Source organism: Oncorhynchus mykiss, chromosome 21, assembly GCF_013265735.2.
Source record: "Oncorhynchus mykiss isolate Arlee chromosome 21, USDA_OmykA_1.1, whole genome shotgun sequence".
In the NCBI taxonomy this organism is placed as follows: domain Eukaryota; kingdom Metazoa; phylum Chordata; class Actinopteri; order Salmoniformes; family Salmonidae; genus Oncorhynchus; species Oncorhynchus mykiss.
In genome coordinates this window covers 38,365,668-38,389,221 of record NC_048585.1, presented here as the reverse complement: position 1 = coordinate 38,389,221, position 23,554 = coordinate 38,365,668, and the positions used below count along the sequence as shown (strand labels likewise).

At 43.4% G+C, this 23,554-nt stretch overlaps 1 protein-coding gene across 6 annotated transcripts in view; it reads right to left on the bottom strand.

Moving 5' to 3' along the window:
• The window catches only part of col4a6 (collagen, type IV, alpha 6), a 186,916-nt gene that overhangs the window by 93,124 nt on the left and 70,238 nt on the right, over window positions 1-23,554 (bottom strand). For all 6 annotated transcript variants that reach the window (XM_036957759.1, XM_036957757.1, XM_036957760.1 and 3 more), the window contains exon 4: window positions 5,578-5,652. In XM_036957759.1, coding sequence (XP_036813654.1) covers window positions 5,578-5,652 — 75 coding nt within the window. The remainder of the gene's footprint in view (window positions 1-5,577; window positions 5,653-23,554) is intronic.

Here is a 23,554-nt window from a genome sequence, read left to right as displayed (position 1 = left end):
ATGTACATGGAGAATGACATAATGCAGCTGGCACGGTGTCCATTTTGGAGGGTGTAACTTGGGCCGAGATGGCTAAGCGATGTGTACACTCGTAGAAAAAAAAGCAAATATCTACAGCCTAAAAGGGTTCTTCGGCTGTCCCCATATGAGAACCCTTTTTGATTCTAGGTAGAACCCTTTTGGTTCCAGGTAAAACCCTTTTGGATTCCAACTCTTACCACAAAGGGCGTAACAAGGAGCCCAAAAGGGGTTCTAACTGGAACCCAAAAGGGGTTCTAACTGGAGCCCAAAAAGGGTTTCTAACTGGAGCCCAAAAGGGTTTCTAACTGGAGCCCAAAAAGGGGTTCTAACTGGAACCCAAAAAGGGGTTCTAACTGGAGCCCAAAAGGGTTTCTAACTGGAGCCCAAAAAGGGGTTCTAACTGGAACCCAAAAAGGGGTTCTAACTGGAGCCCAAAAAGGGTTTCTAACTGGAACCCAAAAAGGGGTTCTAACTGGAGCCCAAAAAGGGGTTCTAACTGGAACCCAAAAAGGGGTTCTAACTGGAACCCAATAAGGGGTTCTAACTGGAACCCAAAAAGGGGTTCTAACTGGAGCCCAAAAGGGGTTCTAACTGGAACCCAAAAAGGGGTTCCAAAAAGGGGTTCTAACTGGAGCCCAAAAAGGGGTTCTAACTGGAACCCAAAAAGGGGTTCTAACTGGAACCAAAAGGGGTTATCTTATGGGGACAGCCAAAGAACCCTTTTGGAACCCTTTTTTTCTAAGAGAGTAGGATGGCTGGTTGAGGTAGAGGTAGGATGTCTTTTGCCTGAGACACTGATCCCCACTTATGGTTATTGGGTGGTAGGCTGATCTGATCCTAGATATGGGGTTAATAGCTTCCAATGGAATAGGGGAATAGGGATGATACTCTGTAGGGCTTAGATACTGATCTTATGTCGGTTTGGCATGTCATCCCGTTATGGTTATGGTTGTTATAATGGTAGGCTAATCGGATCCTATATCAGTAGATTAGAAGACAAACCTCCACTCAAACATGCTTCCAGTGCAAGTTTTGCTTATGTTTAAGGTTATGATTCAGGTGATATAATCAGATTTAAATACCTACGTCTACCTCAAGCGTGCTTCTCAATTTCCGCCTAAACTGATCTCGTGTCTTTCTTTTTCTGTAAAGTCCCCATTGTGGTTGACGTCTGTGGTAGTCTTATCTGATCCCAGATCTGTGGTTAAGACAAATACCTCAAAACGTGCCTTTGAGACAGGAGAAAACTGAGCAGAGACAAACCAACACCCTCCACTTAGGGTTGGCGTTAAACAATAGGAGTGTGTGTGTGTGTGTGTGTGTGTGTGTGTGTGTGTGTGTGTGTGTGTGTGTGTGTGTGTGGAGCGTAATATAGTCGCCACTATGTTATTTGCTGCAAGGCCTCTATCCGTGTGTCTGTGTAAGTGTAGGCTGCAGCCCCACTGTGTGTGTACTGCCTCAGACAGCCCTTAGGTAATTGCTGTTTGGCTACAGACTGGGTACCGTAGAGGTAGTAAGTAGGTCCTTGTGCTGGTAAGACTAGTGTGTCAGACTGCTGAAAGCCGCTAGGGAGCTGAGGCACAGACATGGACAAGGGGACTAACGCATACACACGTACTGAATAAGACCAACCCAACTCAATCTCTGGAGGTTGCGTTGGAATAGACACAGACATGGACATAGACACGCAAACACACACACACCGACAGCTGCTCAGCACACCTACGGTCGGTCTGAGCCAACCGAGCCAACCAGAGAGAGTGTGAGATGTTTGCAGCCCACTGGCGAAGCTAAAATGATTCACTTTGATATCAGTTCATCTGACAACATAAAAAGCTATTTAGTCGGATTAGAAAAACAACGTGTGTGTGTGTGTTTGCGTGTGTGTGGAGCCTTTTAGCTTGCCAATATAATTCTAACTGCACCACACAGAATAAATAACCAGATAGATCAAGGCCACGAGAGGCAAAACTGATCTAAAAAGGTGCACTCAGTCAGAGTAGACTAAACATAGAGAATCAAAGAGAGAGAGAGAGGGGGGGGGGGGGGGGGTTGAGAGAGGGGGGAGAGGGAGAGGGGAGGAGAGGGAGATGGGGAAAGAAAGAGAGAGAGATCAACAGGGACACAGAGAGAAAGAGCCCCAGAGAGAGAGAGAGAGGAACATTTTCTCTGTCCCCTGGGCTAAACAGCTTGTTCCAACTGGAGGTGGGTATTCTGCCAAATGAATTGGAAATACTTTAGGATGATATGTTTCTACAATGTTTCTTTGGACCATGCCTGCAAGTGTCAAATCCACAGACAATGACTCATGTTATTGAACTTGACCATATAATTCAATGTTCTGTCCTGTAGCCATACCTAATGACTAAACCTTACATCAAGTGTTGAAAACATTAGCATGATGCATCATGGGTGTGATACAGATACTGGCAATGATAAAAAAAAATCTGCTTTGGCAAAGGGAGAAGGTCTGAATGAGGCTTGAGGCGTAGAAAACAGCCTCCCTGAGAGGTTAACCTGTCTCACTCATCTAAATCTATACACACCACATCAGACCACCACAAACGTTTTGGCACGAGAAGTGTCTAGGGCATCTGTCCGGAGGACACGAGTCAGGATGGGAGTCTCCACTCTACTTTCGATATCGTCCTCTTTTATTTCATTGTTTTGCTTATCACCGCGTCCTCTTGTTCCTTCCATTATTCTTTCACTCCATCACCAGTTCCTTGTCCTATTCTTGAAGTTGTTTATTCGCTGTGTGGGGTAGGAAGCCAAGTGATAACGTGAGGGTATGAGCCCTCTCTAGCTGACCCCTCCTGCGACATGGTCTACGAGGTAAGGACATGGTTATTTTCTGCGGTAGACAGTAGCTGTCAGTACTACGCTGTTGTGAACCCACCCAGTGCTATTTTACAATGCTATACCCCCCCCCCCTTAACTTACAGGGTCTTCACACATATACTTTTCGTTAAAAATACCCTCGGCTACACTGTGAACTTGTCATGTCTCGACCGCTACCTCCAGAACAGCGGAGGCTACTGAGGGGAGGACGGAATGGAACGGAGTGAATGGAATGGTATGAAACACATGAAAGCCATGGGTTTGGTACCATTCCATGTACTCCATTCGGGCCATTATTATGAGCCGTTCTCCCTTCAGCAGCCTCCATGTGAGGTAGAGCACGACCCCCCCCCCCCCCCCCGAAGCAGGGCAGTGTAAACAGAATTGTCTCGTCGAGCCAACGCTCTTACAGTAAAAATTGTTTTAGCACAGCCATGTTTTCAAAACAGCTGAAATGTAGTCATCCCCCCCCCCAAAATTTGACTTGTTTTATTACATTTTTTTACCTGAAATAATAGTTACATTCTGAAATGGTTGCCGTAGCATTAAATCTCAATAGTGTTTTGTTTTTGTGCTTGACTGCACTGGGTCTAATAGCTGTATTATCAGCTAGTTTAATGTGTGCGGACGAGAAAATAAACTCTTTAATTTCCTGCACATGCTTGTGGATTTTAGCATTATTCGAGTGGGATATGGTTTGGTTGCATTATTCAAAATGGTAATATGTTTTAGAATTAAGTTGCTCGAATTGTTAAATAGTTTGTGCTTACTGGCTAGTGGCTACTGTGATATTAGTGTCACACACGTCGGCAGCAGTTAGCACTAGCTAGACGTCATGTTAAACATCTCACGTTCTTTTCTTCTATTCATCCGATCATAAATCAACCCAGTGATGTCGTTGTTTTTATTTGTTTCTTTATCCCCTCCCCCCGTGTCAAAACAATTCTTGTCGGCAAGAGGGCGAGGTGAGGTTGTAGGCTTGAGTCCCAAATGGCACTCTATTCCCTATGTAGTACACTTCTTTTGACCAGGTTCTATAGAGCTCTGGTCAAACTTAGTGCACTGCGTAGAGAATAGGGTGCCATTTGAGACGCACAAAAAGTAATTCAGGGACATGATCTGGTAATGTTTTGTTAGGGGGTGAGGGGCGGGGGGCAGGGGTGTAGGTAAGGGTGAAAGGGGGATGGGAGGGATAATGGATAGGGGTGGGGCATGTGTCCACTAGTGTTCCTCCCCCTGGCATTTAGAATTTGGGAGTGATCGCTGGCACACACAGACAGACAGACACAGACAGACAGACACAGACAGACAGACACAGACAGACAGACACAGACAGACAGACTCTACAAGGTGTGGAGCAGTAGCAGGACAGAACAAACAGTGGCTTGGAGCGAGGCCAGAGCAGGTAAAGGAGCCACTGTCAGGCCTTAGGGAGAAACACAGGGTAACATCTCTGTTTGCCAACATCTAGACCTGCCTAGCCCAGAACACAGGGAAACATTCCTGTTGGCCAGCATCCAGATTCGTCTAGCCTGGGCATTGTCACTGCATGAGACCACATTGGTAAAAGGTTATCAAGTAGCTACAGGTGAGAAGCAGGGATAGTGTGTGTGTGTGTAGGTGTGTGTGTAGGTGTGTGTGTGTGTGTGTGTGTGTGTCCGAGCACTCGTATGTGTGTGCACTATGTGTGTGTGTGTGTGTGTGTGTGTGTGTGTGTGTGTGTGTGTGTGTGTGTGTGTGTGTGTGTGTGTGTGTGTGTGTGTGTGTGTGTGTGTGTGTGTGGTTGTGTGTGTCTAATTCTCTCAGATCAGGGTTAGGTAAGGTAATTGACTATGACTATTCCTAGCCTGCAGGTATCAACTTCAGCAAAGGGCTGAACACAGCTAGACAGGTATGGTTAGGACCCGTTGAGCTTGGACTCTCCTATATACTGTGGAGACGAGGACAGAAGACGAAATAAACCAGCCATCACGGCAGCAACAGCAGAGGATATTTTTCCGAAGACTATTAAAGTAATAATCTACGTAAGTGTGCAACACATTTCTGGCTAATGTCTATCTTTTTAGAATGACTGATTCATTTACGCTCTTGAACTATAAGTGGTCAGTTGGTGCTTGAGGGATCTAAATAAGATGTTAAAACAAAAGGAGTTTGATTTTAGTGCGTAGGCACGCTTTTAAAGGAGAGTGTGTGTGTATGTGCGTGCATCTGACAAAAAAAAATACAAAACACATTTACATTCGTAACACCTTTGCTTTTCTTGAATTAACCCGTTCACGTTCTTTTCTCACTAGCACAGATTTTGCTCATAGCTACTTTACTGAGGAAATCGTTGAAATCGTTGGTTGTTTAATACACTACCATACTCACTCACGTGTTTAGCACACGGCCTCACATGTGAATCCTTAAAGAGATGGGTGGGGCTAAAGCTTAAGAGGGTGTGAAGAAGAGCTCTCCAACAGGTGTATCAAAACGTTCAAGGGCCATTTTCTCAAAAGTGGGGTTACAAGTGTATCAACTTTCAAAGCAGAATTACTTTCCCATTGTTCCTCAACTGTAGTCGATGATATCCGATTTTCTAGATCCAAGTCTCTATTTTTATCCAATGTAAAAAAACACTATTTCAAATGTTGGTACATAAGACCGGATCCAGCGGGTCGGTCACAGTGAATGTGTGTGAGAGGGAGAGAGAATAGAGATGTATTCATGCCTTACCCTGCTGCCTTTCTCTGGATTACAATTGCATCCCCCACTACAGTCCAACCCATTACACGGTTCTCCTGTCGTCCCCTGGAGAGAGAGAGAGAGAGAGAGAGAGAGAGAGAGAGACCGTTAGTATTACATTGTGTACTGTATGCCATTAAGGAGACACTTTTATCCAAAGCGACTTGAGGCGGGAATACATTTTCATATGGTTGGCCTTAGTGGGAATCAAGCCCCATGCAAGACCCATGCAAGCCCTTAGTGGGAATCAAGCCCCATGCAAGCCCCATGCAAGCCCTTAGTGGGAATCAAGCCCCATGCAAGCCCCATGCAAGCCACATGCTCTACCAACTGAGCCACAAGGGAGAGATAGAGAAACCTGCACTATCCAATCACAGCAGCAAGATTTGTGTCGTTGCCAGGGCAAAAGGGCAACCAGTGGAGCACAAACAGCATTGCAAATACAACCTACAGTGCCTTTGTTAGGTTACAGACTTATTCTAAAATGTATATATTTTTTAATTCCCACCATCAATCTACACACAATACCCCATAATGACAAAGCTAAAACAGGTACACTCTAGAGCTCTGCCAGAGTGTCCAACAAGTTCTTGGTCACGTCCCTGACCAAGGCTCTTCTCCCCCGATTGTTCCGTTTGGCTCGGCTGCCAGCTCTGGGAAGAGCCTTGGTGGTTCCAAACGTCTTCCATTTAAGAATGGTGGAGGACACTGTGTTCTTGGGGTCCTTCAATGCTGCAGACAATTTTTGGTACCCTTCCGCAGATCTGTGCCTTGACACAATCCTGTCTCGGAGCTCTATGGACAATTCCTTCGACCTAATGGCTTGGTTTTTGCTCTGACATGCACTGTCAACTGTGGGACCTTATATAAACAGGCGTGTGCCTTTCCAAATCATGTCCAATGAATTGAATTTACCACAGGTGGACACCAATCAAGTTGTAGAAACACCTCAAGGATGATCAATGGAAACAGGATGCACCGGAGCTCAATTTCGAGTCTCATAGCAAAGGGTCTGAATATTTATGTAAATAAGATATTTCTGTTTTGGATTTTTAATGCATTTGCAAAAATTCCCCCAAATCTGTTTTCGCTGTGCCATGATAGTGGTAGTGTGTGTAGATTGCGGATCATTTTTTAAAAATGTATTTAATCCATTTTGTAATAAGGCTGTAAACGTAACAAAATGTGGAAAAAGTCAAGGGGTCTGAATACTTTTCCCTTTTATACTTCAACTACGTGCACACTTTTACAACACTGTACATAGCCAATAATAAAACATTTGAAACCTCTATACGCTTTTAAAAACTTTTGTGAGTGTAATGTTTACTCATCTTTCCCTTGTTTATTTCCCTTTTGTTTTATTGCCTATTCCATTTACTTTGGTTATGTAAACATATGTTCCCCATGCCAAAAAAAGCCCTTTGAATTGAGTTGCGAGAGAGAACCACATACAGTACCAGGCTTAACCTCTAGGACCAACACTTTCAAGTGCTCCATTTGATTTGATTGTCTTTGCCGGGTACAATTGAACCAACGGAATAATATAGAATAAGTGTTTGATCTATAATTTGGATCCACGTCTGCTAACTAATATCTTATGACGATGAAAAGTGTTATATGAGGAATAAACAACCGCCGTGATTTTTTTGTTAAAGATGCGTAGTGGGTTTGATCATGCCACTGACACAAATACACAACACATTTAACATGTTTGAAATGATCAGAAATAGAGAGGAAAAGACCGGGTGCCACATACCAGGCCAGTCTAACCACTATCTTATAAGTAGAGCTCTTACATGGGGAACACATAGGGGATCTGCTATCGTAGTTTATCAATCACGCGTCAACCTTAATGCAGCTTTTGTTCAAAATGAATACACATTTTAAAACGTCTCCCCCTGCCCATTTCAATAATCACATCAACCTTTATTCATCAAGCACATTTCTTAAAGAAAGCGGATGCATTTCAAAGTCCGAAATAAAATAATAAAAGGTGAGAAAGATACAAACGAGACGGTAAAACAAAGTTGGACAAATTAAGAGAGTAAAAAAAACCCCACTAATAACAGTGGACTGAGAGATGCATTAAAATAGATTAAAATGTTTAAGATATATAAAATGGGATAAAATCAATAAAATAGATACTGTAGCATGACTGAAAAGCACAGCTAGAAAGGTTTCTAAAAAGGTTTCTACAGTTTCTGAGGCCCTCGGATCCTTCAGCAGGCTGTTTCAAATGTCAGGACCATGGTGGCTGAAGGCTAGACTCACCAACATGTTTGGTTATGACCTTTGGAACAACTAAAAGGCCAGAGGATCTGAGGGACCGACCAGGCACATATCTTAAAAGCATGTCAGACCTGTCTTTGTGTGCAAGGCCACATGGTGCTTTCATTTTCTTAAAAAAAAAAAAAAACAATTCTAAAATGAACAGTTAACCAATGCAGGGACTTTTAAGATAGGTGCATGTCTCAATAGTCCTTGCACGTTATGCTTCGTTGGAATACCTACAACAACTTCAAATCCATCACACTATTAGCATAGATAAAGTACATAAGCCATCTCACACATACCAAAGCCCATTCACAGAACAATGCGCATGCTCCTTTCTTAGAAACCAGAGCGGGAACGGAAAACAACCTCTCATGTGAGAAACTCTGTGTGTAGGTCTACACACAGAGTCGAAGCCTACTCATGAACAGCCAGTCAGTCTGTCAGTCAGTCAATGTTGAGACCGTCTGGGACCGGGAACAATGCAATATAGGTCCTTTCATAGAGGATTAACAACCCAGCAGCAGTCCTGGGCTAGGGGCTCCTAGGGGCCAGCTAGGGGCTAGCTAGAGGTCAAGGGTCAGGGATGGCGTTTCAATGCGATTAGGGATGAAAGGGTGTCGGTTGCGTCCTGGGGAGGTGAGCAGCCTGGTCTCATAGACTAGACGTGGCACAGTAAACAAAAACCCGGGACACTCAAATTAGTACATGTTACATTTGGTATGGTTACATGAAACAGAAGGTTATTGAAGACAAAAATGAAAGGAGGGTGGTTGGTCGGCATCGATAGGTAGGCTTATAATGGGAACGTCTATCAACCCAGCGGTTGCGTGTTCAAATCTCACCGTGGACAACTTTAGCATTTTAGCTAATTTGCAACTACTTACTGTTTTTAGCTACTTTACAACTACTTATCATGTTAGCTAACCCTTCCCATAACCTTAACCCCTGGATTTGCTAATATTAGCCACCCAGCGTTAGCCACCCAACCAACGTTAGCCACAACAAATTGGAATTCATATCATATGTATTGCAAATTCTTAAAATATTGTACAAATTGCAATTCGTAAAATATCAAATTGTTATTTGTAACATATCATACGAAATGGATGATGGAAAACCACAAATGAACACATACCATACCATACCATACCAAAAGTAGCACATCATATTAATTTGAGTGCCCCGGATTTTCATTTACTATTTTACATCTACCCCTGAATACAGGTTGAGGTGAGAGGAGAGGGGGGGGGGGGGGGGGGGGGGGTTGAGGGGGTGCGAAAGGTGACAGGGTTTGGAGCTGTACGGATGTGGGTTGTAAAGAGTGAGGTGGTTGTGATAGCTATGTGTGTGTCTGTACGGGTAGTGTGTTCGTGATTGTAGTGTGAGTGTAAGTTATACCCATCATGGAGGGCCCCTCGTGGAGGTGAAAGGGTAGGGGATGTGATAGGTGAAGGGACAGGGGTAGGAATGCAAGGCCAAAGTTATATGGAATTAGGCCCAGGATCCCAGGGGCCCTGTAAGAGGACCTCACAGTCTGTTGTGGTGTCTGGCCATACAGATGTGAATGTGTGTGTGTGTGTGTGTGTGTGTGTGTGTGTGTGTGTGTACACCACAAGGTGCATGGTGAACACCCCTACAGGTTGTTGCGGCTGAAACGTTGAGCAAACACAGTCCCAGGTTCATAGATCATAGACCACTTCACATGACCAGCAGACATGTCACTAGCTACCTCCTGAAACTCTTGACCTCACTCTTACAGGGGGGTTCTCTAACAAATACAAGTGAAGGAGGGGGTGGGGGGGGGGGTAGATAGAAAGAGAGGGAAAGGAAAGTCTGCCCTCTCTCCTCGCTCTCTCTGTTGGTCAAGTTCTCCCTCTCTTTCCTGCACTCTTTCCTCTGATCTCCACACTCATGCTAATCAGAGTGACAGAAGCAGGGCAAGGTTACTCCACTGGAGGGAGAGAGAGAGAGAGAGAGAGAGAGAGAGAGAGGGGGAGAGGGAGAGGGAGAGGGAGAGAGAGAGGGAGAGAGAGAGAGAGGGGGAGACAAAGAGAGTGGGAGAACGAGAGAGAAAAAGAGAGAGAGAGTAAAGACAGAAAAAGAGAGAAAGAAAGAGAGAGAGCGTAAAGACAGAAAGAGAGAGGCCATGGTCTCCACATGCTACTTCAGACATGTGCGCAGAGAAACACATGGATACACAGACATAGGCCTGTCAACGAACAATGGATAAAACAGAAAGAGAGAAAAATAACACTGGGAGAGACAAAAAGACAAAGAAAAGGGAGCCGTCAAACTTTTGTCATGGGACTCCCTCTCTCTCTATTCAGCTTCCAGCTCAGTCAAAATCCTGATGTGAAAGTATCCTACCGCACATGTTGATGCCCTACTCTATTGGGTTCCCACGCCAAGTGTGTATGTGTGTGTGTGCGTGTGTTTGTGTGTGTGAGTGTCTTCTAAAGGATTATTCATTTAAAGACACCACACCTTGACTTTCTACTTTCCCTGATTCCCTATGAAAAGCCAGTGGGGGAGATGTACAATAGGGTGGAACTTAAGGACTAATCTGCGGCCACACACACACACACACACACACACACACACACTAGGGTTTGGCGGTATCCAGATTTTCATACCGTAATACCGTTCCTGTACCAAAACGGGGTATACGGTATTACAGGCAGTGCACACAAGGGGCGCTATTTCTTTCCAAACATAATATATACACGGTATATAATAAAAATACGAATAAAATTCTGTACAAAACAATTTAGGCAGATGGGATCTTTATCCAGGAGGGGATTGATAGTCAATACTGTAACTAAGAAGATCTTGCAAGCTAGCAAACCAAATGCATAGCTGGAGCCCTGAGCTGGAGATAATTTATTTGGCACATCTTACTTAGATAGTTAACTAAGTTACCCCTGCATTTCAAAATATCCTGGTATACGTTATACTGCCCAAGCCTAACACACACACACACACGAGCGCACACACACACACCCTTCGGGGCGGGAGAGAAGGATTCATTTACACTCTCTGACAAACAAGGAGAGAGCGAGAGAGCGAGAGCGAGAGAGAGAGAGAGAGAGAGAGAGAGAGAGAGAGAGAGAGAGAGAGAGAGAGAGAGAGAGAGAGAGAGAGTGAGTGAGTGAGAGAGAGAGAGAGATGAGGATTTAATTTCTGTGTTGAGATAAGAGATGAAACAGGCTTTGGAGCAGAAGGAGCTGCCTTGGATTGGGTGGACTTCTATGCCTGTCGTAGAACGTGTTCTCAATGAGGAGGGTTCTTTGAGATTTTCTTTACCATTCACAAAATATTGCACACAGACAAGCACGCACAAATACAGACACACACTACATCCAACATCCAACAGCCATTGACATACAGATGTGAGTCTGTCATCTCCAAGTAACCCAATGTTGTCTCTCAATATTTAACCAATGTTTATCAATCAATCAGACCTATTTGCTTATACTTGACAGAGTAAACACCAGGTACATACCTCAGTGCTATTAAACATCCACCTTAATAATCACATCACTGCTCTGATAACACATGTTCAGGCCTTAGTATTGCCCCTCTGTGTTTCTTCCCAGAAGTCTCCCTGTTTACTAAGTGCTAGATCATACCTCATCACTCCACTATCTGTCAATCAAAGTGTTACCCAGCTCCTCGACACAACCCCCCCCCCCCCCCATTCAGTAATGTAATCGGATTACTTTCCCTTTAAGAGGCCAAAGAAGAAGACAAAAAGGATCCAACAAACATTTGGTGTGTCATAGTGGTCTCTGACTTGTGGTCAGGTAAGTCTCGCTCAGATGGAACAAACTTAATCATGAGCCTTTTTTCAAAGCTGAATGAAATGTCATTGAGAAAACAGAAGACAAAAAAAAAATGTAAAAGTAATCCAAGAAGTAATTATCTAGTTTTTCAAAAGTATCTGTAATATGATTACAATATTTTTGTTGGTAAAATTATTTTGTAATCAGATTACATGTAACAGATTACATGTACATGTAATCAGTTACTCCCTAACCCTGCCTGACAACATAAAAGTCCCTCGTTGACAGTTAAACCTGATTGACTGATCTCTGAGTGACCTCATCAGGTAGTGCATACTGTGTTTGACCATGATGTTAACAAACTGTCATGCAAAGAAAACCGACTAAACCTGCCTTAGTGGGTCTTTGATGAGAGATGGATGGAGGGATGGCAAGATGGAGTGATGGATGGAATGATCGAGGAAAGAGAGGGAGCGAGAGAGTACACATTAGCCACATGTCTTTCCTGTCCTTTCTGTAAAAAATAAATAATGTACGTTGTTAAAGAAGAGAAGGCTGGAGGGATGAAGGGATGGAAGAATGGAGGAGTAGAGGAATGGAGGGACCTTTTGTGTGAGAGATGGGATGTTGTTAAAGGGACTAAAGGGAGTAAATGTAAATCTAGTAGTCTGGTCTGTCAACGTGTGTCAGTCTGTGTGACAGGTGGTGTATATCTGACCTCACTCTGACTCTGTTACGGTGATATAGAGGGAAAACAACACGAGAGGGAGAGATGAAAAGGGAAGATGAAGAGATGTCATAGAGAAAGGAAAAGAAGAGAGTAGGGAGTGGGAGAGAGAAACATACTCATAAAGTATCCACCAATGTGGGCCATCCAATAAGAGGCCATCCTTAGCAAGTAGAGGAAGTTGTTGTGTAAATGAATCCAAACAGGAACCAAAGCAAAATATTGTAAATATTGTTAACACAATTACATTTGAGTCATTTAGCAGACACTCTCATCCAGAGACACTTAAAGGAGCAATTAGGGTTAAGTGTCTTGCTCAAGGGCACATCAACAGATTCTTCACATAGTCGGCTTGGGGATTCAAACCAGAGACCTTTTTGGTTACTGGCCCAATGCTCTTAACTGCTAGGCTACCTGCACTTCATGACAAAAGACGTGGTGATCATCCTTAATCAATATCAGATTTATTTTTCACATTTCGTAAATAGCAAGCTAGATCATTTGGAAGGTTATGGTGGGGGGAATGGGAGTGTGTGTGTGTGTGTGTGTGTGTGTGTGTGTTTTACCGGTAAACATCTATGGGAATGTTCCACTTTGTGTTTCTCCCACTAAACCTATGAATTCTTCTTGCGAAACGCAATTGTAGCCTAACCGACTGTATCACCCATATCTATGCATAGTCACTTTACCTCTACCTACACGTACATATTACCTCAATTACCTCAACTAACCTGTGCCCCCGCACATTGACTCTGTACCGGTACCCCCGGTATTGTTGCTCTTTAATTATTATATATTTTTTTCCTTTATTTTTTACTTCAGTTTATTTTAGTAAATACTTTCTTAAGACAATTTTTTCTTAAAACTGCATTGTTGGTTTAAGGGCTTGTAAGTAAGCGTTTCACTGTAAGGTCTACCTACACCTGTCGTCATCGGCGCACGTGACAAATACATTTGAATTTGATTTGGTTTTGATTTGATACCGACTACAGTGAACCTGGCTAGGCTAAAGTAAACTGAGGACTGGAGTACCCTAAGCTGCTTCCAGACCTCATATCTTTCTCTAACGAGAGAACATGTAAACAGGTGCCTCATATCTATCTCTAACGAGAGAACATGTAAACAGGTGCCTCATATCTTTCTCTAACGAGAGAACATGTAAACAGGTGCCCGGACACAAGTTCAGACGGTTTATGACAGTTCCACAAGGCAACTGTTTGGAAACTGAGCTACTAAACTCTAAATTCCATGTCAATCCCGTCGTGTTGAAGACAAAAGGGGCCAATAGGGGGCCAAGGGATTTGGTTTAGGTATGCCATGCCCCCAACCCACTCTGTCAAGAGAAAGACCGTTTTACTGCAACAAGTCCAAACTGTATTGGCAGGACTGCATGTTTGGCTAATGCCACATATCATCTTCTCTTTACAGGTATTTCTTGAATATAACCTTACGTTTGATTGATTAGTACAAAATGACATAGCTATTGTTATCAATCATGTGAATTGTGTCCCTCAGAGCTAGTGTCCTTGTGTGACGTGAATACTGCCTCAAATACCAGTAGACAATCACCTGACATCAATCAATGTCAATTCCTGACCTTTAGCCCAGTAGCATCCCTTCAGCTCAGCAGCTGACCTTTAGCTAAGGAAGCACCCCAGGAAAAGTAGCTGCTGCTTCTGCAAAAGCTACTGGGGATCAAAATAAACAAACAAACTCATTATCTCAGTAGCATACCTTCATGTGAGGTCACATTGTTGTCGGTGATCAGGTCTACCACTGTTGTGTCATCAGCAAACTTAATGATGGTGTTGGAGTCGTGCTTGGCACTGCAGTCATGAGTGAACAGGGAGTACAGGAGGGGACCGAGCACGCACCCCTGAGGGGCCCCTGTGTTGAGGATCAGCATGGCGGATGTGTTGTTACCTACCCTTACCATCTGGGAGCGGCCCATCAGGAAGTCCAGGATTTGGTGGTTCGTTGGAGGGCATAGCGAGATTTCTTATAAGCTTGAGAGCGGCAGCTCTACTCTTTAGCTCAGTGCGAATGTTGCCTGTAATGTATGTACCATCCCTGGGTGCACAACGTCCTCGATGCACTTATCGATAAAGCCAGTGACTGATGTGGTGTACTCCTCAATGCCACCGGAAGAATTCTGGAACATATTCCAGTCTGTGCTAGCAAAACAGTCCTGTAGCTTCATCTGACTACTTTTTTATAGACCAAGTCATTGGTGCTTGCTGCTTTAATTTTAGCTTGTAAGCAGGAATCAGGAGGATAGAGTTATGGTCAGATTTGCCAAATGGAGGGCGAGGGAGAGCTTTGTATGTGTCTCTGTGTGTGGAGTAAAGGTGGTCTAGAATTGTTTTCCCTCTGGTTGCACATTTAACATGCTTATAGAAATTAGGTCAAACTGATTTAAGTTTCCCTGCATTAAAGTCCCTGGCCACTAGGAGCGCCGCCTCTGGATGATCGTTTACCTGTTTGCTTATGGTGGAATACAGCTCATTGAGTGTGGTTTTAGTGCCAGCTTCGGGCTGTGGTGTTATGTAGACAGCTACGAAAATACAGATGAAAACTCTCTAGGTAGATAGTGTGGTCTACAGCTTATCATGAGATACTCTACCTCAGGCGAGCAAAACCCTGAGACTTCCTTAGATATTGTGCACCAGCTATTGTTTACAAATATGCATAGGACCCCGCACCGTGTCTTACCAGAGGCTGCTGTTCTGTCCTGCCGATAGAGTGTATAACCCGACAGCTGTATGAAACATAAGATATTACAGTTTTTAATGTCCCGTTGGTAGGATATACGTGCTTTCAGTTCGTCCCATTTATTTTCCAGCGATTGAACGTTAGCTACAGAACAGAAGGTAAGGGCAGATTAGCCACTCGTCGCCTGATACTCATGTCTTTCCGCGAAACCTACGTTTCCTTTTCCAGCGAATCACGGGTTTCTGGGCCGGGTCGGATGGCCGTAGTATATCCCTTGTGTCCGACTCATTTAAGAAGAACTACAATTTGACGTGAATAATCCCAGTTCTGATGTCCAGAAGCTCTTTCCGGTCATAAGAGACGGTAGCAGCAACATTACGTACAAAACAAGTTATGAACAATGCAAAAATATATTTTTTTTGCATGGTTGGTTAAGAGCCGATAAGACGGCAGCCCTACCCTCCGGGCGCCATCTTCACCAAGATGACGCCGGAGGGTAGGGCTGTGATATGACCAATACAATACACTGTATTATCCCAGGCATGTTGGAACTTTTACTGCAATAACACAAATACATAGAGTACCATACTGTATTTTTCCACCCGAAGGGGTGTATTTCTCAAGATGAAGAGGCTTAGGAGGGAAGAGCATAGAATCTGTCCGGGTGAGAAGACAGGCTGTGCGGTGTGCCAATGCCCTAACATGTAGGACAGGTACTGAAGGCTGGAGAAGACAACACACGCCACACACACACTCCTGAACTTGTCATGCACACACACATCATACAAACATTCTCCCGAAAATCTACCGTATCCTCTCGAGCAGTGGTTCTCAACTCTCTCTCTCTCTCTCTCTCTCTCTCTCTCTCTCTCTCTCTCTCTCTCTCTCTCTCTCTCTCTCTCTCTCTCTCTCTCTCTCTCTCTCTCTCTCTCTCTCTCTCTCTCTCTCTCTCTCTCTCTCTCTCTCTCTCTCTCTCTCTCTCTCTCTCTCTCTCTCTCTCTCTCTCTCTCTCTCTCTCTCTCTCTCTCTCTCTCTCTCTCTCTCTCTCTCTCTCTCTCTCTCTCTCTCTCTCTCTCTCTCTCTCTCTCTCTCTCTCTCTCTCTCTCTCTCTCTCTCTCTCTCTCTCTCTCTCTCTCTCTCTCTCTCTCTCTCTCTCTCTCTCTCTCTCTCTCTCTCTCTCTCTCTCTCTCTGGATTTGCTTTGGGTTTGGGTCATTTCAAAGAAAAAAGACACTGAGTGCAAGATCAGAAACTATTCCTCATGGATCAAAGGATTGAGAGTCAGTCCTGAATTTGGATTTGGGTTAGTTCACGAGGTTGGGTCACAGTTAAAAAAGGGTTGAAGCAATGCCATGTTGTCTGAGGTCTCAAACCTCAGAGGGTATCGGTTGGTTGTTGGTCAGGGCCCAACAGGGCTCAAGTTAAAGTTACAGGCCAATCACCTTTATGACCTCATCAGATATGTTGGTCACATGATGTCACGTAGGTTGATACATTTCTATGTTTTCATTTATAAAGTCCCACTGAACCTAACGTCATTATCAAACTTTAGACATATTAGTTACCACACCCAGTCTTAGCGATGGCTAACTCTGGAAATTTCTTTGGCCTCTACGTAAATCCAATTAGAGTTTTTTTGCACCTTATTTGTGGAACAATCTTCAACGTGTTTAGAAATGTGATGTTTTGGTGCCTCGAGGCCAATTCAATTTTTTATGACCATGTTTTTCTTTCTGCTTGCATTTGGTATTTTTATTTTGATGTGTGTATTTTCTGTAATTTATGTCATTCAGGGCTCATCTGTAAAAGAGACCTTGGTCTCAGTATGACTCCCTGATCAAATAAAGGTTAAATGAATCAAATAAAACACAATCTCTTATCTCGCCTCTCCCTGCTCTGTTGACTTTCTAAGTTTAGATGTCTGATCTCGGTTCTTCCATTCTGCCAGCAAGCCATCCATCAGCCAGAATGTCGAACTTCCGATCGGTGTCCTATATCTCCTGGCTCTGGGACCACTTGGAAGACATAGCCAATGCCCCCGTTGGCCCGATGCAGCCCTGACTGAGATCAAACAAATGTTTCTGATCCTTGTTATAAGTTTACTGAATTCACTTAGTTCAATTCACTCAATTCACTCGGTTCAATTCACTCAATTCAGTTGGTTCAATGTGTTCAATTCACTGGGTTCAATTCCCTCCACTGATCCTGCATATAACAATTCTATGGAATGGATATGTTATGATGCAAGATTATGAACTCTCTGAACTGTATTATCAACCCTCTAATCTGTGATGTCATAGTGCTCTAAGGCTTCCAGAATCAACAACACAAGGTGGAAACCACAGCGACCGCTGCCGTGTCCCTCCTTATCTCTCTCCTAAATCACCATGCCCAATGGCAGCGCTGGCCCAGGTTGGCATGCCGCCATGCCCGTCGCCTACAGCAACCATTGACAGAAAGAATGTATGTGTTTCCAATTATTGGAAAGGAGGAGTCCCTCTGTTTACATGTACCTTCCATAACGCACTGAAGCGACAGATACTGTAGGGGAAGAGAAAAAACAAAACAATAGACTATAGTTTTATATCTCCTCTTTCTATCAAAACACCCCTGACATGTAAATATACAATAATGGCGGGCAAAAAGTGATATCAATAATCAATCAGGAGCCAGAATTCCAATCCCAATGTCATCACAGCAGTGGGAAAGATAAGTCAACATATCCTTAAGAATAATACTTCCCACTGCTATGCACACTGTATAATAAGCCAGTATTGATTACATCCGATATGAGTGTTTTTACAGAGCACACTTTAATATCTAACTACAAACAGTTTATACAGACAATCCAACACAAGACAGACAAAGAGTACACACCTACCTGGTTAAATAAAGGTTAAATAAAAATAAAAATAAATAAAAAATAAACAGATCACAATGTAATACCACAACAGATATGAATGCTAACGCTAATATTTGCAATACACATTCAGATAGAGATTTACACTTCCAGTTAGCGTAGCTTACACAGCAGGCTAACTACACCTGGGTTTCACTGGGAAGGTCTGTATGAGTCTCTCCAGACACAGAGAGATACCAGGATGCAATTTACCCCTAGGTACAGATCTAAAGTCAGATTATCTCCACAAATCCTAGTCTTAAACCATTATGGGAGAGCAGTGAAGAACTGACCTTAAATCAGTGTCTAGGGGCCTAGTTTAAACTACTCTGACAAGGGCAAAATCACAGCTGTTCAAACTGGCCTCTCATTTATCCCTAATCAAACAAGCAAACACGCACGCACACACACACACACGCACACACACACACACACACACACACACACACACACACACACACACACACACACACACACACACACAGACACACACGTCTCTCATCTCACTTCTCGTCAATCTTCTAGATGAAGTACGACAGCCCACATAATGTCATGACGTTATAATGAGTGAACTCTCAACATGTTCTATGGAGTGATTCTATGGAGTGATTCTTCCTCCCTAAAGCAAGGGGTGTAACTGGGGCCCTTTTGTGGCACACATAAGAGGGTGTAAGTGGAGGAGTGAGGGGTGCCTGTGGGGCCGACATTAGGAGATAATAACTAGGCTAAAGATCATAGGGTTCACACCACCTTTTCTAATGCTGCTGCTGTGTGTGTGTGTGTGTGTGTGTGTGTGTGTGTGTGTGTGTGTGTGTTGGCCCATAGCGAGATTAACAGCTTATGCACTTTAACAATTAGGGGTTCAACAGGGTTCTTCTAATATCCTCAAAGTTCTTTGAAGAACCTTAAGGTTCTTGGCACTGAAAATGGCCCCCAAAAGGTTCTTCCAAGAACCCCAATAGGAGGTGGGGGTTCTCGCATGAACTTGACTGCCCAACTGAAACATTTGGAATTGAATTTGAAAGGACAGCAGGTGCTGGCAATTCATTGAAAAATGTAAAGATCTCCTCAATTTAAGGTAAGGTTTGTCCCTTGTATGATCTAAATTGATATAGTTTTATGATGATACCATCTATCTTTTCATATTTATGCAAATCTTTCTAAAACAGAAAATGGACACAATTCAATGGAAGTCTGTCAACAAAGAGGAAAGAATATGTTGAAGGCTAGCTGTAATGCGTGCAGATGACTGAACTCCTCACTTTTGTGTCTGCAGGTATACAGACAATGGGGCATACAAAGGTATGTCAATTGGTATTGGTATGTTATGCAGATTACATTTACCATCCTCCTCCCTTACCTCTTCAATGAATATCCCAGAGGCCTCTACATTATGGACAAGGTATGTGTATGAAACCTATTACCAAAACAGGTTTTTTCATTCACATTCACCACAAAAACCAAGGTAGGAATATTGTTGTGTGCATATTTTGTTAATCATCTGTATAATTGCTATTTTTTTGGATTCACAGACTTCCTCCTACCTACACCTCTGATGAATATAACAGGAAACCTGTTCGATCACCATGCACTGCAAAATCCTTCCGGCTATGGATACGGAGAACATAAACACATTAACATCAACACGCCAGAGGATATACCCATTGGACTTTAGGCTCTGCTGGGAGTTTACCTCATATTTTTATTATTTTTTATTCTGCTTTGCAACTAAACTCATAATAAACATTGAGAACTAAAATATTGTGTTATTGTTGATATTGTTATGCATATTATTATTAACTTTAATAATAATAATAACAGGGGGGGTAGTTCAAAAGGTTTTCGATGATCTCTTGTTTTTCGAGTTTACAGTAATAGCTCATACTTTACTGCATGTGAGCATAACACAGGGCTCCTATGGGAATAGGGATGATGTTTCACCAGATTCACATGTAACGATCTGGGGCCATAGAGTACGAATGATGATCACGAATTGTGATCTAACAGGCAAAACTGACCCTAGATCAGCTCATGGCAGGGTTCCTATGAGAATAGTTACGTTTGACATTGTTGTGTATGAGCATCAAAAGAATGCATGCTTGTCATTGGTTCTAACTGTCTTAGTTGATTGGCTCTCATTCATTGTGGGCCTGGGAGAACATGAGTCTTATTATGAGTCAGCAGTTTTTCCTGGTCAGGTCACATGGTCAGGGACAAGGCATGATGACGTGACTGTTTTGTGTTTTAGTATCTGTTGTGTGCTGAGATCTCTGCCCACCGTTACAGGCTACCTAGCCAAGGCGCACATTGCATTACCTTACTGTATCCCGCCACCCGGCCAAGGAACGCCTTACATTACCTCGGTGTATCCTTCCGACGCTGCCAGCCAGGATCTACTTATAGAAAACAATTGTTTTGCCTGGAGAGGTGCGAGCTCTGCTCCTTTTCCTTTTTCTGACACAGAAGCCAAGGGAGGGCTGGTGGGGGAATAGACCGTGTGTGTCGACAGCCACTGATGTTGACGGACTGTGTGTGTGTGTGTGTGTGTGTGTGTGTGTTTACACAGTATCATCTGCATTCAATGTTGGCGTGTGTGTTATCCATCCGTCTGTCCAGTCTGTCAGTACTCTAAGCTGGCCACAGGGGGCGATGTGTCATCCATACCATTGGTAGTCAGCCTTACCGAGTCTGTTCACACATGGGGAAATTCCACCTACACTGACCCCCTAAATACACACACACACACACACACACACACACACACACACACACACAAACACGGGGGGGGGGGGGGGTGGTTCAATCAGGTCCTCCTTGTCAAACCTGAAAACGTAATCATTAGAACCAGTGCTCGACTTGGGATGAAAGAAGTGCAGGAGCTGTCTTTTTCCAAGTCGGTCTATTAGACTATGTTCACCGAAATTCACAAAGAGCATTATGCTATAGCGACCTCTGATTATTCACTGTTAAGGGTTCCCACACATGTTCCATGACTTCTCTACTACTTTTAACCAAATGTTCATGACTATTATCATAGCCTACATTAAAAAGTAAGCATTACTGACACTGGAAGGCTGCTGTGCCTGATCCCACGTTGTCCTGCCGTTGTGCCCTTGTTCAAAGGCATTTTACCCACCATAAAGTAGAACTGCACTGTTAGTCACATGTGGTCAACCCTCCATCTGGAGAGCTCCTGGGTGTGCAGGCTTGGCTTTTGTTCCAGCCCTGAAAACACCCAAGTCTGCTTATCAAGGTCCTGTTAAGCAGCTGGCTTGAACAAAAGCCTGCACACCCAGTAGCTATCCTGGAGGATGGTTGCCACCCTTGACATAAAATATTGCAACATTACAATCAAATACTTTTGTCTTTATAAAAGGATTCCCTCATTCAATGAATCAGGGATCAAATTGATGAGGTAGGCTACTTCAAAGCAAGGTAACTAACTAGACATGCTTATATACAAGGCTCAAATATGAATGTTTCAAGGGAGATCTATGCACAGCAAGTTATTTGTCAATTAGGCTATTCTTAGAATATTTTTTACATGACTACTATTTAATAAAGGGGAATCCCAGCTTTCCAACGGTGCTGATTTACTTAGGCTATCTACAGTGCCGGTGTAAAGGCGACAACGACATGAATGCAATAGTTAACTAGCGCGATAACTGCTACAAGTTATGTTTTGAATTGGCTATCTAGTTAACTTAGCTAATTAGCTAGCTAGCAAACTACATTTGTTTATGTAAACCCGAAATCGAGCTAGCTAGCTTTCATTTTACTATGGCTTGACATTCGAAAGCAAATCAATGTAATTAACCAGCTGCTGGCGAGGTGATTTGTAACTTTGCAAGCTAACGTTAGCTACGTTAGGTTACGTTAGCTACAGCCTACAGGACCGTATCTAACCGTTAGCTACCTAGCAAGCTAACTAACTACCGCAGAGACTAACGTGACTGGCCTATGTGTTCTATTTACAGAGTCCGATCCCATCAACATCTGCAGCGGCATTAACATCAAGCTCAGCACCAGGAACTAGAGTAAGTCACCTTAAATAAATATTTCCATGATTCGATGATGAGCAAATAAATATACTGGATCTAGACATTAGTTGATTGTTTAGGCAAAGCTTGAAGTCTAATTTGGAGAAAAGCAGAGTTATTAGTAAGGAAGGGATGGCGTGGGTGACGATGTGGTCTTGAGCAAGGCACTTAACCCTAATTGCTCATGACAGTCTGCCAAATGAATAAAAATTAGATGTGATATTACTGGTGTCTGTTGGGGGTGGGTAGTGTGTGTGAACGTTAGTATACATGATCTATTGACATGAGGGGGGTGGGTGGATATAGTACCTTGTTTGAGTGGGGACAAAGTAGTAAAATGTTTGCTAATCACTGACTAGCGTGTGTCCTACAGACTAATACTGTTGCTGCTAATTATGACATTGACACTAGCTTTAGTAGTACAGATTCCGTAGACCCATTGGATGAAAGCTTTCAGCCGGGAACAAGCTCAATATCATCTGACTCGGAGGAGGAAAGGACTGCATGGTGCTGGTTAGAGCCAAAGTGTATAGTCTATGAGTCCAAGGTCATTGAGCCCATGAAGTTTTGCCAGACCAGCTGCCATTGCCTAACACAAGACCACGTTCACCAGCTGAAGAACAGTCAGGACCCTGCCTGGAACATTCAGCCAACACAACATCCATTTTCAGTTATACTGATGTTGTAGTATCATGTAGAATTCCTAGTATGCTCACAACTGCACTGTGGTATAGATATTGCTAGCTGTTGTACATACAGTGCATTTGGGAACTATTTAGACCTTCACTTTTTCCACATTTTGTTACGTTACAGCCTTATTCTAAAATTGATTAAATTGAAAAGGTTCCTCATCAATCTTCACAAAATACCCCATAATGACAAAGTGAAAAACAGGAATACCTTATTTACGTAAGTGTTCAGACCCTTTGCTATGAGACTCGAAATTTAGTTGAGGTGCATCCTGTTTACATTTATCATCCTTGAGATGTATCAACAACTTGATTGGTGTCCACCTGTGGTAAATACAATTGATTGGACATGATTTGAAAAAGGCACACACATGTCTATTTAAGGTCCCACAGTTGACAGTGCATTTCAGAGCAAAAAGCAAGCCATGAGGTGGAAGGAATTGTCCGTAGAGCTTCAAGACAGGATTGTGTTGAGACACAGATCTGGGGAAGAGTACCAAAAACATTCTGCAGCATTGAAGGTCCCCAAGAACACAGTGGCCTCCATCATTCTTAAATGGAAGAAGTTTGGAACCACCAAGGCTCTTCCTAGAGCTGTCCACCGAGCCAAACTGAGCAATAGGGGGAGAAGGGCCTTGGTCAGAGAGGTGACCAAGAACTCAAATGGTCAATCTGACAGAGCTCCAGAGATCATTTGTAGAGCTGGGAGAACCTTCTAGAAGAACAACCATCTCTGCAGCACTCCACCAATCAGGCCTTTATGGTAGAGTGGCCAAATGGAAGCCACTCCTCAGTAAAAGGCAAATGACAGCCCACTTGAAGTTTACCCAAAGGCACCTAAAGGAC